The sequence below is a fragment of the Drosophila nasuta genome, chromosome 2R (genome assembly GCF_023558535.2).
Source record: "Drosophila nasuta strain 15112-1781.00 chromosome 2R, ASM2355853v1, whole genome shotgun sequence".
NCBI classification, from domain to species: Eukaryota; Metazoa; Arthropoda; class Insecta; order Diptera; family Drosophilidae; genus Drosophila; species Drosophila nasuta.
Window position 1 is genome coordinate 501,619 of NC_083456.1, and position 19,630 is coordinate 521,248.

The 19,630-nt window shown below is 31.6% G+C and overlaps 1 protein-coding gene across 1 annotated transcript; it reads left to right on the top strand.

Moving 5' to 3' along the window:
* Positions 1 to 1,420: 1,420 nt before the first annotated feature.
* On the top strand, positions 1,421 to 19,508 carry LOC132787594 (protein unc-13 homolog 4B). The gene is given in 18 exon segments (XM_060794743.1): positions 1,421 to 1,517; positions 4,723 to 4,978; positions 10,549 to 10,702; positions 10,705 to 10,888; positions 12,597 to 12,644; positions 14,023 to 14,182; positions 15,318 to 16,138; positions 17,163 to 17,377; positions 17,431 to 17,711; positions 17,780 to 17,870; positions 17,929 to 18,002; positions 18,086 to 18,451; positions 18,518 to 18,535; positions 18,537 to 18,776; positions 18,836 to 18,967; positions 18,969 to 19,006; positions 19,064 to 19,242; positions 19,301 to 19,508. Coding segments are annotated over 18 exon segments (3,432 nt in total). The 5' UTR covers positions 1,421 to 1,434; the 3' UTR covers positions 19,393 to 19,508.
* Positions 19,509 to 19,630: the final 122 nt, after the last annotated feature.

The window sequence follows — 19,630 nt, forward strand, 5'->3', positions numbered from 1 at the left end:
CTGCCCTGGGGCACACCAGAAGTGACTTGGACACATTTAGATACAAAACTATTATAATAAACATTCTGTATTCTGTTGGAAAGGTATAAGGAGATCCACTCAATAAGGCAATGAGGAAACCCTAAAATATCAAGTTTATACCGTAAGAAAGAGGTGATGATTTACTGAGTCAAAAGCCTTTCTAAAATCGGTGTAAATGATATCCGTTTGCATTTTATTCTCGAATCCTTTAATTACAATAGAAGAGAACTCTAATAAGTTAGTAGAAGTGGATCTAGATTACACAAACCCATGTTGGTAAGTTGAAATTATAGATTTACACAGATAATGCAGTTGAGAAATTATAATTTTTCCAAATGCTTTCGGAATCGTAGACAACTACATAATAAGGTTGTAATAATATGAGCCATATATTTAAATATATTTGAAATGTCACATTTCAGCAGCAGTTTAGACTGTGCTGCATTGTTTAAAATTTCCGTTCTTTCTGCATCATTCCATTTTTCCGCCGCATCATTCTATAAGCGAATTTACGTAAGAGGACAGTCTATGCGGACGCATCATTGATGATACGGCAATGATGTGAACTATTTAGCTAGATATTTATCAAATTTTAACGCTTTTAAATATATTTAAAAAATCTTTGCAATTCTTTAAAAAAAAACGAAGTCGCAAAAATATTCATAAAATTGGCTATGATGTAAGCACTTGCATAAATATCGATCAAAAACGTGGAAATATCGAACATTATTTTCGGTATATTTTTTTCAGTCACGCGATATTTTATCGAAGAGATATCGAAACGGACTCACCCTAGACAATAAATATGCGTGTAAAGATACGCGAAATTGATTACTTTGATAGGTCTTTTATTTATAATGTGGAATGTGGTTGTTTACATTCTGGGCACCTGTTTTCCGTAAAAGCGGCAAAAAAAAAATTCACGTCAAAGTTGGCAACAAAAACATACATTTATGGAGCTTTTTCTAAAAAATCGATAATAATATTGTTTTTGTTTGCAGCCCTAGTATGGAGGCTGTAAAAAACTAATGTGAGCCTAAAGAAACTTTCTTGGTCAATTGTTTATACTTATGTACATCCATATGTTAACGAGATGATTTAGACCCTATAAGAACAGGCTTTTGAATTGGTTCATGACACTACTTCCCCTTTTAAAACAATAATTTATATATGTAAGTTGGGTCAAGTTTTCAGAGACTCAATTTTTATGTTGAATTAAATTCTCCGCCCATAGGCAAGGTACTTAAGGGTTTATTATAAATGTAAATATAGATTAACAAAATCATCACAAATGAGAGAAAAGCTTTGAGTCATTGCTGGAATAACATCAGTTCGATTCGTGCCGTCTTTGTGCTTTGAGCTCTTGCCTTATAAAATTCTTTCGCTCCTCGATCACAGAAATTTACCTGGAAAATGGATGAGGAACAAATGTGGAAAGGTTTCTTCAACAAATTGCAGGAGATTAAAATGAACCCTCCAACGGAGCATGAACACCAGTAAGTAATTAATTATATGTACATCTGTACATACAGAATTATACATACATGTATAAGTGCATTCATACATACATATACATATGTATGTATGTAGGTCTGCTTAAAAGGTGAATCACAGCTTTCTTCTTGAATTCTAGCAAAGGTTCAAATAACATTGTTACTTATTTGTCTATAACTACGATCATAATAAAAAAATTGTTCATATGTACGAAGTAATGGTTATACTATATGTTTATAGATATGTATGTATGTATGTATGTCTGTAAATGTTGAACTTGCTGAATGACACACATTCTATACATACAATACACATGTACATATGTATGTATGTACATATGTTTATAGAAAATCCAGTTTGACTAGTACACTGCTCCCAGTATGCATTTTGAGTCACAAAAGTATCTTTAGAGCTGTGGTTGTTATTAATATATTATATGTTTCAGTGATAAAGAAGTAAGTATGTATGTAGTTTATTTTGTAACGCGACGGTCTCAGTAAAAATTGTATTGCGTACATTTTTAGCCTTCTCATGCACTATATTTTCGCAAAAAAAACCCCGTGAAATGATGTTCTGCACCGTTGAAACACTTAGATGCACCATTTCATAAATTTTTCGACGGGAATATCCATTCTTTAATGGAGTTCTGACGTGATTTTCCTTCTCAATTGTGGTTCACGGACCCATTTTGTAAAATATGCTTGTCTCCTGATATCTAAGTCTTAAAATGTCGAAAATGTAACTTCTAAACATTGAAAATACTATGCACAAAGCAACTCAAAGAACAAAGCGGTTAAATAAAGAACCGCTATTTTCCTAGGAAACTGAACTTCGTACAGCTGCAAAGTTGCTGGTTGAAATAAGCTGTGGTACTTTTTTCGCCATTTTTTTGTTTTTCAGTAGTAAACAAAACATTAGAGGATAAATGAAGAATATCTTGTATGTTAATACATTAAACTAAAATTCGGCGCTTAAATTATTGAATGAATGATGACTGATTCAAAGTTGTCGGTTGGTGGTGGTTGAAATAAGCTGTGATCCACTGTACTATATGTATGTACGCATATATGTAGTTATTAATTCCTCTCAATAGGTGAGCGTTTTAATATATTGAAATGTGGTATATTTTGATTATGTAATTTTCTGATTGTCGATCCCAGTTAGCGCCATAATGTAAAAATGTGTTAATAACGAGAATTAAAGGGTAATAGAAATACAAATGTGTATGTGGAAAAAAATAGAATTTGAAAATTTTCACGATAGCACTAGAGCTCAGTCACATCACTGAACATTTTTAAAAAGTAGAACCACCGCATCAGTCCATAAACCAATAGGAAATGGACAGAGGAATGAGAAAATCGCCGATGCGATCCAATGGAAGATTATTAGTTTGATTCGAAGGAGCAAAGCCATTCGCGTATATTTTTTTTTCCACCAATTTAACACAACAGTTCTTGGGTGACACTGATTTGGAATGGTAAAATAATGACAACTAAATGAAATAATGTTATGTACCAAAATTTTAATTAAAAAATATAATCCGTAAAATGGTTATTTATATCCATGCAAAAACAAGGTATTTGAAACGAATAAAATCAATATTATTTCATGGACCATATTCTTGGAATCTTACAATTGTCCATCTAATAAAGAGTTATGGCAAAAAAACAGTTTATACATACATATGTATGTGTGTATTTATTTTCTTCAAGGGTCGGGACAAATTGCTCTGAGATTTGCAGCTTAAAGTGGTCTTGCAATATTTACACTTGGCTTACTGGTTTCCTAAATCATCAAAAATTTTAAAATTGTAAACAGTTTTGGCGGTGATAGAATTCTGCTAATTTTTGCACTCTATGAAATGAAACAAAGTGCGCAAAAAAAGAGTAACTAAGCACAAATGAACAAGTGAGCAGGTGAACAGAAAGGAGGAAGTGAACAAAAATGAGCAAGTGAGCAAATATTAACAATAAAGAACAAAAAGGAAGGAACATCTTCACACGCTCAGTTTAGTGAACAACTCTTTTTTGTTCACTCACTCATAAGCAACCCAACACTACCTTACCATGAAAGCTCGGAAATTATTATATCGAAAGGCAGCACCAAATTCGTTGGTCGACGGAAGCTACAATTCCCAATGAAACTGAGGGAATGTACCCTTCAGTACACCCCATATAACATACATATGTATGTACATGTATGCGTACTAAATGAACACAGTCGCTATACTCCAGGAATGTTATATGCGCTTAACTGCATACAATAGGTTGAACATAGTAGTCACATACATACATACACATCATGTATGTATGTAGGTGTAGGTTTACTTGTATTTACATACTATGGACTCTATAGCTGCATATAACTTTCCATATAAAATTGTGTTCCCAAGTTCACGAAGCGTGAAGCCATCATGCATCCATGTCCACATATACACACATACACATGTATGTAAAAATATTCAAATTGTAAGTGGGTGTGTGTGTATTGTTTGTTGTGTTGCGATGGTCACGTTTCCCTAATTTTTGGCTTTGGCCTGTTCTGTTTATGTCTATTGAAATAGTTACACAATAGCGGTGTTAGAAAGCAGTTCTTTTATTTTATTTTTACTGTTATCTTTACTTTGTTGCTCTGCATTACAGACTTATGTAAATAAGAATGTTAAACGCTAAAAATTATATACGTGTTTGGGTGTGTGTAACTCGTAATTCAATGAGTATATTATTTTCTTGAGGACGCTCTCCATTTAAATTATACAAGTTGTGAATTACTTCTATATATAAATGAAGTTCAGGGACAGAATAAAACAATTTAGGAAGCAACATGCCATACCTACATGTGGAAGTGGAAGGTATATCAATATTCATTATTAAATTAAATATAAATATGAACAAATCGTAATTATAAAGCCATATTAACAAAAATTGTATGTCACAGTACTCATCATTTAGCATATATACATAATTAAAAACGATGGCTAAACAACCACAGTTAAAAAAAATTGAAAAAAGGAAATTGGTTTGTAAACATTTTCATCCAAAGTAAATTTTTTGGCTTATTTTGTATATTATATATTGCAAGATTGTCGTTTACGGATGCATTATTATTATTATTATTATTATTATTATTATTATTATTATTATTATTATTATTATTATTATTATTATTATTATTATTATTAAAAGTCGTTAATATTTTTAATTTTAGGCTACAGGATTCCGATGGAGGTTTTTTTGAAAAGTTCGGAGATTTGTTACGCCAAAAATCGCAATATGAAGAACATACGTTTGAAACTTCCTTAGCTCCATTTCGTGATGAGGATAAAAGTGATGATGGATCTTGTACAGACAGTGGATTGGCTAAAGATGCCAATTGTGTTGAAGTTGAAGTACAGAGTCTACATAGTGTATCTGCGGTGGAAAACATTAGTGAAGCACTTTTCGACAAAGGGATTTGTATGAATGTAAGTTGAAGAATACTGTTTCTTTTTCTGAAGGTGTGGAAACATTTTTAGATCATCTTAAGTACATAGAATGTACTATAAAAATGTTTATACCCGCTACCCACAGGGTAGAAGGGTATCATAACTTTGTGCCGGCAGGAAATGTATGTAACAGATAGAAGGAGGCATCTCCGACCCTATAAAGTATATATATTCTTGATCAGCGTCAACAGCCGAGACGATCTAGCCATGTCCGTCCGTCCGTATAAAACACTGGATCTCAGAGACTATAAGAGATAGAGCTATGATTTTTATTTGTTATGTTTGTACGCAGATCAAGCTTGTTTCAAATTTTTGTCACGCCCACTTCCGCCCCCGCAAATCAAAAAATCGAATAACAAGCGTAATTTTAAAGCTAGAGAATTTTGGTATATGGGCATTTCTCAAAGTCGCGAACGTACGTTCGTACGAGATAAATTAAAAAATAAAATCGAAAACAAACGTTTCCAGAAACTTTTTTACTCTTCGATAGCATTTGTTTAGCTCTTTGGTTAGTGTAAATTATGGGGCTTATCGATTTTTAATTTTCATAATATTGTCAAAAAACATGCGGTCGCGAACGTACGCAAAACGGAAGTCGACTTTGGCTTAATACAGTAAAATGTAAAACTCTGCGAATTGAGACGAAATATTTTAAAGAAATAACTTTACTTTTAAAATAGAATCATGTAGCTTTCTATTAAGTCTACTCCCAAGAAAATATCTTCATTTATTTATTATTAATTTAATTAAGTTCCGGTCGCGAACGTACGATTTTTCCGTGTTGAATTATTTATTAAATTTTTATTTTTACCTCAACTTTTTTGATTAATAACTTCAATTTTCATAAAAAACAAACGGATTTAACTCAATTTAATGTGTCTAATAACATTTAAAGCAAAAAATAAATTTTTATTAAATATGACATATGTAATGAAATTTATTAATAGCAAGAAAAATATGTAATAAGTAATAAGTAATAACTAACAAGTAAAAAGTAACTGCAAACGACATAGTTTTTTCAAAAAAAAAAAAAAAATTTTTTTTTTTAAATCCATGCGACGCTAGTAAAAATCGACATATGCTTATAGGTAAGGTCGCAAACGTACGCTACTTTGACAATCAATAAAAAAAAATTGGTTAGACGACTTTTTTATATTTAAAATATATATACAAAAATCACTTAACACGCGAAGTTTCATCCACCTGCTTGCACTTATTGCGGAGCAATTACAATAAAATGATGTTTTCGGTCGCGAACGTACGATTAGAACATAGATAAGAAGCAAAATAGAAATTAACAGTTAATTGAACATTTTTTCTCTTATTGGATTGCAATAAAGAGATTTGGTAGAAAAAGAGCAAACATTTCATATGTTTTCTTTGTGAAATAATAAAACATAAAAATGCATACAAAAGGAGCTAAAAGTGAAAAAATTACATTTTTTCAGTTTGCAGGCAAATTTTTTTTATAAAAACAACGGAGATATGCTACGGATCCATTGTATTATGAAAATTTGGATATTTCTTTATGACATTATACAAAAAAATACGATGAATGTGAAGATTTTTTTTTCGGTCGTGGTTTACCATTTTCAAGAATTGCCCATATACAATAATTACTATAGTAGCTGTGATTCCTGATTTGGTTGCGCTCAGATAAAAATTGAAATTATTAAAGAAATACTTTTGTATGGGCAATACTTTTGTACCTTAGTTGCTTTGACTGACAATCTGGTATATTGTGCCGTCTATGGTATATTTTGAATGCGGTACTATATCCGTATACCAAATATATCATTTGATATATTTTTAGTATTTTGCAGTATATTTTGAGAAAAATACCGCAAAATATATTTCATTTATTCAAAATAGGTAGCGGGTAACTCACAGTCGAGCACACTCGACTAACTTTCTTACTTGTTTCGGACTGTTCGTATAAATGTCTAAATCTCACGATCTAAAACAAAAATATCTATATTTTCCATTGCGCAAATCAAATTTATTTTTATTTGTGTCACACCCAACCCCCATGCATATCGAAAAAAATAATTGTAGGGGTAGTTTTAAGGCTTTCTTTCATATATACGATAAAAACTTGTGACTACTGAAAAAATATTGTAATCGGTCATTTTACTGAAGATGTGGGCATCTTACACCAACAATAACCGACAATGTAGTTTTTAAAAATTATTAGATTGTTGTTCGCAGATCTAGTTTGATCGCAAATAAATACAAGTCTTAGAATAAATATTTAGGCAGTAAATTGATATTCAAAATATAGCGTTTCATACGTTTTAGTGTTTATAGTTTCTAAAACAAAAATAAAAATTAAAAGTTTAAAAGTAAAAAAAAAACTTTAATTCACTAAAATAATAAATAATTGGAGTCGTTGCAAAGCAGAGCTTACATTAAATATGTTTCAATTTAAGCACGGGCACATACAATTCTCACATTTAGTATGTACATATGTATATATGCATGCAGCGGGAAGTACCAATGCACTATGGTCCAACAGCCCAAATTTTTGGCATAAACGAATTTTAATCAATTGAACCAAACATTAAAAGTTAAAAGTGTGTAAATGGAAAATAAAGGTCAAGGTATGTGAATTAATAGTTACTAAACGTTTGTCTATATTTCTAAATGTTTGTGTTGTTTTGTCTAATGTGTTGCAAATGTGTTGTTCTAGCTTATTCTAACAAAAGTAAATGTGTTCTGTGAAGCTTTTCTTTTAAGTGCCTCCAAGTGCCTTAAAGGTAAAAATGTAATATTTTTAACAAATCTCTATAGAATCCATTTTTAGTAATGGTTTTTGCCCGTTTTTGCCCCATTTCGAAATAACAGTACATGTTGCAGGTGTTTATGAGTTCTCTCATGCAGCGCTGCTCAAAGTATTTCTTTAATAACTTCGACAATTTTTATCTGATCGCAGAAATTTTCATGAATCATAACTAACTATAGTAATTTTTGTATATACCAAAATTCGCAACTCTAGCTTTAAAATTACGCTTGTTATTCGATTTTTTTGATTTGTGGAGGCGGAAGTGGGCGTGGCATAAATTTGAAACAATCTTGATCTGCGTGCAAACATAACAAATGCTATCGAAAAAAAATTATAGCTCTATCTCTTATAGTCTCTGAGATCCAGTGTTTTATACGAACGGTTATATGGAAGCGTGGGGAAGGCGTGGTCAAATTGACACAAAATTTTTTTCGAAATTCTATCTTTCTCTCCCAGATATTTGTGCAAATTTTCAGAATCTTAGGTCCATTTTTAGAGTTTATGCCAAAAATATGGGCTTTTGGACCATAGTGCAATGGGAATGTAGTGAGCGACGACAAATTTAAAACAATAAAGCTTATCGAAATTATACAACTTAGTTTCACTTAATTATAGTTCATATTATTGATTAAAGGTGATTAATAAAGGTTGCATACAGTTGGAGAACTGTAAAGTAAAAATATTTTTATTTAGTGAAATTTTAATTTTATTATACATTATTTTTATCCTAGTTTGCATAATTAATAAATAAATTAGAATTTATAAAGTACTAAATATTTAGACTTTTTTTTTTAATCCTAATGCGATTATAACCGAAATATTATATAGACCCATATTCTTTTCCGCTTTCTAAATACCAAAAATGTAAATCTTACATAAATGCTTAAAAAAATGACATTAATCTACATGATCTAACTTATCTCTTTATTAAATTAACCAAAGTTCGACCTTCAAGCAAATTAACATTATTCCTAAGGAACGATTTTCATTTTACATATAGATGTTTGTTTTAGAAAATACTTATCTGCATAATGTACACATGGATATGTATGCACATGTAGATATTTACACTTAATGTGAACAGCTTTTCTTGAATACTGTAGAAATCACATATTCCATTATCATTAAGCTTTTCTCTCAGTTCCAAAAATAAATCGTTCTCTCAGAGCACTTTAAAATTAAAATGTTTTTCTCTTTGGAGATCTTCAGCATCTGCTATAGAAATAATAATGAAATTGAATTTTACTCATACACACTTAAATAAGCTCACGGCCAACGTATTAGCATTGTTACAGAGCTGTTCAATTTAATTTTTCTTACCCCTTTGAAGTATTTGTTAAATATGTGTTTCAATGGTTAAATGAAAAAGTATCAAAATATTTGCATAATCGCAATATTAAATGCTCAACGTAATTTTCTAATTTAAAAGTTTGTTAAATATTTTATATTTGAACATTGCGTTCCGTGTACTGAAAATGAGTAATTTATCATTGCCCCGATTTTTAACTACTCAATGTGAACGTAATTCATCTGGTAAAAAATTAAAAACTTTAAGTTTAAATCGAACGATTTATCAAGAGAACTATCATGCGCGTAAAGTGTTGTCTACACTTTCATTAAATGAAACGCCAGAGAGACATAAACGAATTCTTAACAGGAATGGAAGTATATCAAGTCAGCATTTTCGTGGAGTACATAAGAATTTATTGGAATCTCACTCGAAGGCCGTTTGTCATTCAATGACTGTAAGTAAACATTCTACCCAAGTACTGTGTTAATTTCACAAAAATTGGGAGGCTATTCAAATGTTTGTTTCTATATATGTAAGTATGTCCATATGTATGTATTTGAACATAAACATTAGCTAGTCTTGGAACCTACATATACACAGACACATGCAGCAGTGGATGCAGGTTCTATCATGTGGGAGCTTTATCCGTAGAGAAGGATCAGTGAAAATGTGGTTGATCACAATATAACGAGTAAGAAATCTACAATCGAGAGACATCGGCGCTGCACACTCGAGTCTTACATGTTTTGGTTGACAATGTCGCTCATTTACTATGATATATTAAATTAAACAGTATAAATAATTTTTATTGAAAATGGGTAAAATAATATCGTACTGTTTTGCTTTTATTCAAAACAGATAGCTTGCTTAGCTTTCTTACATGTTTATTTAAAAAATAATAATGGTTGTGGTCCCTGTAATAAACAATATTCGATTTGAAAGGGAAAATTCTTTCTTTTTATTTTCTGTTTTTTTCTGACATGAGCTTTTGATGACGCTTATATATTTTGTTATAATTAATAATATTTGTGTTATTCTTTCTGATCGCGATCTAACGATTTGGTTGGTTAGATTTGTAGATTGGGATAGATTTTTCTCACCTTGGGACATTGGACAGCTCCTGATCTCTTCAAGCCGATGCTCACCCGTCTGATTTGGTTTTATCAAATTCACATTCATTGTCATTTTGGTGTAAATGCTTTTCTCTTTACGAGAAAATGCCTCACACGCTTTCACTGTAGGATTTGAACTTAATTAACTTAATTTGGCTAAAACTTCACGACTATGAATTTTCGATTTAAGTTGATATTTAATGAGTTGATGTTTAATGACTGATGTTTTTTTTTAAGGAACTTAAAAGTAAAATGCAAATCCTCTTATAATTGAATCGTAATTAATAAAATAATAAAATGAATTTCTCTACGTTGGAAACAACAATATCTAAACAATTTATTTTAAAATTATATATATTTTCAGGTTGACGATTTATATGAAGAAATTTTATTTGAAATTAACAACAACATTGGCTGTGACCTAAGCCAAGAATATACAAAAACCATGGTTGAGTTTGCCCAAGAAGTATTCAAAATGCCTAATTCAACCCATAATGAGATTTTGGAGATTGCTAAAAATAAGAGCCACCCAAAATTAGATTAAATGTGGAAATCATAAAAGCAGAAAACTTACTACCAAAGGATTCAAATGGTCTGTCTGACCCGTTCGTAACTTTGTTCTTGGAATCTAATAGTTCCCATCGTTACAATTCATCCGTTAAAACTGCCACCTTAAATCCAATTTGGGAGGAACACTTTTCATTGTAAGTAATTTAAAGTAGTTCAAATAATATTCTTACACAATTCACCCTTATTAGCACTGTGTTAATGACTTGTCTATTTGCTAACAAATGGAAAGAAGTGATTGTAATACCTATACCTACCTACCTAAATTAGAAGTTTATGCATTCTCTGTTGAGTGAAAGCCAACAAGGCTTCAGAAAATATTAAAGATGTTGTACAACAGCAGTTTCGAACGGACTATAATTGACTTTGAAAATGCGTTTGACACAGTTAACCATATAAATTCTATGTACTATTAATTGTATTTTTTTTTTTAATTTTTCTGACTTATTCCGACATATAAGCAATATGGGTCACTTTTACAAAGACAGCTGATGACATTAGTTGCTCATTTGTTTGGCAACCGTTATTGCTCATAAATTATGGCTTTTAATTTACATTTTTTTGGAGAATTCTGAAGTAAATATTAGTTTTTGTAAAATGTGAGTGTATCACAGATGACCTCATTTTAAAACCCACTACGGATTGGGAGGGTATTATAACTTTGTGCCTGCAGGAAATGTATATAACAGGCAATAGGAGTCATCTTCGACACCATAAAGTATATATGTACTTATACATACATATGTATATATGTATATATACATATGTATATATGTACTTGATCAGGGTCAACAGCCAAGACGATCTAAGAGACTATAAGGGATAGAGCTTTAATATAGGACTTTTTATGTTTGCACGCAGATCACATTTGTTTTAATTTTTTGCTTCGCCCACTTCAGATTAATAAAAATATATATTTTACCCAACTTCAACAAAATTAATGCCATCCGTTTCGCTATACAAGTATTTTTAACTTGCTTTTTCATTCCACTAAAAGTATGCGATAACTCATGGTGACGGATTTATCAGCTGCTCACCATAACAAAAATTGTTGCCGGCAGCATAATTAAATTTTCGGATTCGAGATGGAGTCAGAAATAAGTTCTTTTAAATCAAACAAAAGTGTATTTGATTCGTATAGAAATGCGATGTTATAACACAACCTAAAAACTCACTAAAGTTTTTCGCATATATTTCCTGCCGGCACAAGTTATAATTCTACCCTATGGGTAGCGGGTATAAAAATGGACCCCTCCTTACATACAAGACGAAGTACCCTCATGAATCTAATAACTTAAAAATTCTTGATCCGATTTTATTGATTGGGCTTTAGACTTTCCATATCGGCAAGCCGAGCAAATAAATTAAATAGTTGATGTCCACTAACGTATCACCCGACGGGTTTCTTTGTATTATCTTTCCAAAACGTATTCTTATCAATACCCTTACAGAAGATCAATTCCTTCCTGAAATTGTTATATAGTTGCACATTTGATAATTAAGAAGCGATTTACGCAAGATGAACTTACCATTGTATGCGAGTCAGTCTTGCTGCATTTTAAACACAAAAGCAAAAAAGTGTTCTTTTATTTTCTTTCTTTCAAATCAGTTGACATTATGAATGTATCTATAGTCGGCGGCAGATAACCAATAGTTTGTAGGGACAATGAGGTTTATCGGTAATTAACATAATTTCAGCGTAAGTATTGTAATATTATCAAGTAAAGTCTCTAAAGTAGGATTCTGAGCAATTTCAGGATAGGATATTGTAGAGGTTGTCGATACCGTACAAGAATCAGGTCAGGAATATCACTAATGTTCATGTGTTTTACGTATATTTTATAGACCAATTTCTGAAGGACATCGAGAAGAAGCTTTGATTATTGAAATTTGGTAAGTACTATACATTGAGTCAATGAATTTATGTAATAATTTCGGCAAAAAAGTATCGAGACTGGTAAATCGCGAAAAAGGTTTAATGTCCATGTCCATATTTTCGATTCAAGATATGTGTTAGTTTTGATATGTATAACGTTGAACAGGTTGTAAAGCTTCTTAAATAACAGTAATTAAATAAAATGATTTTCAATAGAAGTTAAAAAAGCATTGAATTCGCAAAAATGCCGGGACCATTGAAATCAACAGATGAGTTCAAGGTAAACAAGTCAGAAAGCTACAGTCGAATGTGTGGGATACCCGCTATTCATTTAAGATGAAAGAAAAACAGTGCGGTATTAATTTTAAAATATACAAATATATAAATAGTAGAAAATATACCAGATTGTCAGTCAAAGCTACTAAGACCAGTAGTAAGTGGGCGTGTGTGCCCGTACAGAAGTATTTCTTATTTAGCTTCTAAAATTTTGATCTGATTGTAACCAAATTTTCACCAATCATAAAAACTATAGTTATTATTGTATGCACTATTGAGACTATCTTCAAAATTACGCATGTTTTTCGATTTTTGTCAATTCGTTGGGGTGGCAGTGGGGGGAGGCAAAAATTTCAAACAATCATTGATCTGCGTGCGAACAAAACAAGTGCTATCGAAAAAAATTATTGTTTTATCATTTATAGTCTCTGAGAAATAGGCCCGAGGGATATGGCTATATAGTCTCGGAATATATATACTTTATAGGGTCGGAGAGACCCTTCTACCCTATGGGAAGCGGTAAAAGATACAAAAGAAAAAACCAAAACGGAAATTTAAAAATATGCCCGAACAGGATTTTTTAGCATAGTTGAAGAATTGAAAATGCATTGGATATGAGAAGAGTCACTTTAATAGATATGAAATAAGTTTAGAAGGAAAAAAGTGTTTTGATTTATAGCCCTCTCGATAGTTTTTGCCGTCTAGCAATATTATGCATAAAATAGATTTTTGATATTTGTATACAAATTTTTTGTTCATATTATATTTGGTTTTTAATGAAAAAAGTAAAGATAAATCTAGTTTTGTTTGTATGAATTACCATAATTATGTAATATGTATTTATAATTTTGTGTTGCTCTTTTAATGAGAGTATTGGATATAATTAAAGAATGATGCAACTTAATTGTAAATATTTTACTAACTCTATATTATTTTGGTACCAACTTTTACTTTCTTCCATGCTAAGAAAATTGATTTGAAGACATTTTTCTTAGTTTGACCAATTTCTAACAATGTAATGTTAATTGCGCTTGTTGTAAAGTATTTAATGTTAACCGTTTTTAACTTTATCGTATTATATTTTAAAGTTTATCATATTTGTTCTTAATTATTTTGTAGGGATTTTGATGCTGCAGAGACATTCAAGGAAAAGTTTAACAAAATTTTGGATGTTCGAGGTGTAAGAGGTCTCAGTAGACTAATGAAAGAAATTGCGGTAACTGCTTCTTCAGGAAAACATGATAACGAGTTAATTGGACGTACTGTTGTTACACTTAAGGTAAAGTACATTTTTATGTACACCTCCATATTGAATTCTTCTTTTTCCAGTAATTTATCCATAATAAGAATTCGATTTGTGATTAAACTCTATTAACTTATTTGTCTGTGTATGACCACCTCGATCTCAGCATCGCCGACTCTATAAAGTATATATATTCTTGATCAGCGTCAACAGTCGAGACGATATAGCCATGTCCGTCTGCCCTTATAAACCCCTAGATCTCAGAGACTATAAGCTATAATTTTTTTCGACAGCATTTGTTATGTTTGCACGCAGATCAAGTTCGTTTCAAAATTTTGCTACGCCTACTCCCGTCTCCGCAAATCAATAAAAATCGAATAACAAGCGCAATCTTTGAGCTAGAGCTGCGAATTCAATCACAACTATAGTTATTGTGATTTCTGAATTTTGGTTGCGATCAGATAAAAATTGTCGAAGTTATTAAAGAAATACTTTAGTATGGACAAAAATGCCTGCTATGCTTTCGTTTATATGTACGCGTCTCTGTGATTACATGCTCGCCTGTATTGGTGTGTGTATGAATGTGTAGTTTTGCAACGAAGATGAACACGACAACAATTGCTCGTGTCTTCGATGTTTGAAGTTAAGTAGCGGCTGCATAAAGACTGCGATGGTTGTGCTGGTAGTGCACAACATATGGTGGTGTGCCGGTTCGAGTCCCGGTCCGAAGTACATACATAGATATATATTTTTTTAAGGTATATACAATAATTACTATAGTAATTGTGGTGTGCGAGTTCGAGTCCCGGTCGGAAATACATACACATTTTGTTTCATTTTTTTTAATGCGATTTATATAGTTATGCTATTTATATTTTTACTATTTTTAAATATTTTGATTTGGCAAATTTTGAACCACACTCGACTATAGCTTTCTTACTGGTTTACACTTAAAGAGCTGTTCGCGTGATGCGCCTTTTGTGAAAACTCTTGCATCATAGAATCACATTGAAGCAAAGTAATTTTATAACTGTTGTCGGGGCATGGCTAACAACGTAGATGGTTCAAGCCTGTAAAACCAATAATAAAAGATATTGAGTCTATATAAATTAATTTGCACACTGCAATTTTAAATGAACTAAAAATTCTAATTTATAATTTTTTCGATCAGTCTATTCCAATTTCAGGACTCACACATTGGTATAATCTGGAGAAGGGCACCAAGACTAAAAGCCGAGGTTCAGTGTTTGTTAGTGTCGCACTAAGTGCTGAAAAAAACAAGAATGTTGCAATTCAAGAACATAAACACCTATTGAAACTATTGCTAATACACGAATTAGATACATCTCAGGTTGCCAATTATTGGTGGAATGGAAAATTTAGTTCAATGGCAGAAGCTATAAGGACCCAGCATGCTGTTCAAAGCGGGCTTTCATCATACGATTGTGCAGTTAGTCAATGGCACGCTTATAGTACAGTCCACGAAACTCATAAACTTAGCTTTATACTTTTTAATTCCATACTGGACATATTGGTTCCCACAATAAACTGTTTGCAGAATGATTCAGAAGATGTGAAAATATTTTGGGACGGAGCAAAGCGAATTTTACCATCTTGTTTTTCGGTATTGAGGAAACTACGTTTGAAAAATATCGGTGATAATAAAATACTAAAAGCACTTAGCGATGTATTGGATATTCTAGCAAAGATTAAAACATTTGAAATTCCACCGGAAATTGACATATTTCCGTCAACTGTGTATGGTTGGATCGAAAAAGTCAACTGTGAAGAGTCGAACAATATTGATACCATTATTGTGGATGCTATAAATAATGGAGCAAAGGATTGGTTCGAACACATTATGGAAGGAAGTAAACAAATAAAAGATAATGAAAACGATGAAGAAAAATTGCAATATCTAATTCAAATAATACAAATGATTCGATCAGATCTTCAACGTGCAATGGAATATTTTGATAAGTTGTTCTATCAGTACGTATTAATCATCTGAAAAATTAACTGTTTTATATGCTTACTTCCACTACTCATAGTATAGAAGCGAAGAACAACTAAATGTCAAACGTCTATATTCCTTCTACCCATAGGGTAGAAGGGTATTATAACTTTGTGCCGACAGGAAATGTATGTAACAGGTAGAAGGTATATACATATATTCTTGCTCAGCGTCAACAGCCGAGACGATCCAGCCATGTTCATCTGTTCGTCTGGCCGTCTGTCCGTATGAAGCACTGAATCTCAGAGACTATAAAAGATAGAGCTATAATTTTTTTTCGACAGCATTTGTTATGTTTTCACGCAGATCAAGTTTGTTTAAAAATTTTGCCACTCCCACTTCCGCACCGCAAATTGACAAAAATCGAACAAGCGTAATTTTAAAGCTATATGCTTTGGCTGATAATGTGGTATATTTTGCACTCTATAGTATACATTGAGCGAAGAACCACATCAATATACCAAATATACAATTTAGTATATTTTTAAGCATTTTTGTGGTGTATTATTTCAGTATATTTTGAAAACATACCGCAATATTTTGCTTTTATTCAAAATGGGTAGCGGGTATCTCACAGTCAAGCACACTCGACTGTAGCTTTCTTACTTGTTTTATATAGGAAAAAAGGCTACTGCTGTCAAATGTTAGTTGGTTTGATTGATAATCTTGCCAAATTTGTACTCTATGGTATATTTTGAGTTTAATAGTATATCGATATACAAAATATAGGATTTGGTATATTTCGATGTTTATAGTAAATTAATTTCATAAATTTTAAGAATATTGCCCGGCTTTACTTTAATTGAAAATAAGTAGCGGGTATCTCTCACACGTCCTTGTTTAAGATATAGGTTGATATGATGACAGATAAGCAAAAATATATTAGCAAGCAAATTTAGCTCATAGAAAAAATTATATTTTGATATTGGCAGAGATACAGACCCGCCAATTAATATTGATACCATGATTATACATATATATTTGAATATATTTTTCTTACAGCAAAATTCGGTTAAACTATTCCACAATATTATACTTATTTTACGATTTGAAGCTAACGGAAATGTGCAAGGCAATAGTAATAGGTGTATGTTCAAACATTAAAATGTTGGATGTTCCCGATGATCAATTCGAATATTTACCAAATATTGATAATGTGAATATGGGAACCACATTATTCGAAGCCTATTTGGTACTCAAGCGATACATTGTCTTAGGTTTGTATCTTTTACAATATTTGTTTGATTCTGCTAAATTTCGTTATTCTTAGGCCTATCACTAAGTCCCAATGATAAGCTACAAATGTCTGATTTCTATCAATGGTTTGAAAGAGGTGTGACACACTGGCTAGATATTTCAGTTATAAAGGCACTTAACCGCATTCAGAAAGCCATAGATTTGGACCAACTTCATGCTGTTGATGAAACTGTAAAATATAGTTCATCCGCAGTGGACACATTAGCTATTTTTTATCAAATAAAAATATTTTGGCAACAATTGGACTGGCCAGAAGTGGAAGGATCATACACATTTGTTGCTAAAATTGTGAATGTAAGAAATAAAATTGAATTTTTTGTATACGTTATCTCTATAATCCTATTCATTTTATTTACAATCAGGATATATGTCGATGTTGTGTGTTTTATGCGCAGCGAATGTCTCGGCGAGTAGAGAGTTTAACTAAGATGGGTGAAGACGGCGATATGTTTAGTCAGTAATTTATTTTATTGGAAATATCCTTATTACTATTGTAATGTTAATTTTTCAGTGCTATCAGAAGAATGGTGTTTGGCCATTAACAATATGGACTACATTCGGCAAAGCTTACCGTCATTTATTAAGGTTTGTTTCATATGTAGTCAGTTTTTTTATTTTGTTATTACAATAACGTGTGTTTTTTTAATGTTTTTGTTATTTTTGTCAAGGAACTTGGAAGTGAAGATGTAATAAAACGAATAGGAGAGTTCAGATCAAATCTAGAGGCAGAGCGATGTACCAATACTATTAAGGCAGTTATCGATAATGCCCTTGATACCCAACGTAATCAAATCGTTGAATTAATTGAGCATGTGGCGCATAAAATGTCTCCCCCAATTCGACGATTTCTAACTGAAGGAGCGGAAGTACTGCACAAAGATTCCAATTCCATGGAAAGGTTGATGATATACTTAGAGCAGTCACTAGAAACACTTTATAAAACCCTCAACGAAGTCAATTTCAGTAGAATTTTGGACTGTATTTGGGCTGAATTGTCAATAATCATTTATGATCTTATTCAGTTGAATCTGGATGTAACTATTAAACAAATACACAAATTTCAACCCGAAGGTTTCTTATCTTAATTTATATATTTTTAGAAACGACGCCCTCCAGCTTTTTTTCCAAAATTTAAGGGAGACTCTTCGCACAATGATATCGTGTTTTAAAATTGATAACGCCGTAACGGATGTTAAAATTTTGTTGGAAATTGAGACAAGACTGGATCTATATGCTCTAGAAACTTCCGAACTAATCCATCAATATTATCTCGATCGATTGAAATATCAAAAAGAAGAATCGACTGCCATTTTTGGCCAACTAGCAATTAGCGCTCAATTTACAGATTCTGAGGTAACGGTAAGTGTCAAGTAATATATAAATGTTTTGAGCTTAGTCTATCTGATTTATAATTTTAGCTTAAAATACTAAATGCTCGTAATTTGCGACCCATGGATAAGAACGGCCTATGCGATTCGTTTGTAAAAGTTTCTCTGATGCCAACGAATCGATTTATCGGATTTACTTCATTTAAAACTGCAGTGCATAATAAAAAACTGCTTTCCTCTTTATGATGAGCAATTTAGTGTGTAAGTATTTACAAATAAAATTATGCACTTGTATCCCAAAACAGTTTTATATGTTAGTGACTTAAAAGAGGATCAACGCAAAAATGGGAATAGTCTGATTCTATTCAATATTAAGGACAAAGATTTATTTGGAATAACTAGCCAACATATAGGTGAATGTTATATAACGTTTGCCGATCTCAGAGCTTGTCAAGAGGAACAAATTCTAATGAATCTATGTAGGCCAGAATATTCAGGTAATTAAACGTATTTTAAATTAGCGCACATTTTTAGCTGATTTTTTGCTGTTATTAGATTCCATGGCACTGCGAGCTCTAGAAAATAGACAAGGAGATAAACAAGCTAAGGATTTCCTGAAAAAATTGAGAACCAAGTCAACATTCTGATATTTAATTGAAGAAATGGTATTACTTAATATTTTATTTTACCATATAATTTAAAACCACAAGATGCATGCATTTCATTTCTTGTAAATGTACAGATTTAAATAAAAATGATCTTTTGAATATACATAAATTAAATTTTTTCTTGATATACTAAATTTAGTACTAAAGTTAACAATGTTTTTAAAGTCTAAAAGTAAGCTATCCCGCGGTGATCGGCGATGCTAGCAGAGGCGTTGAT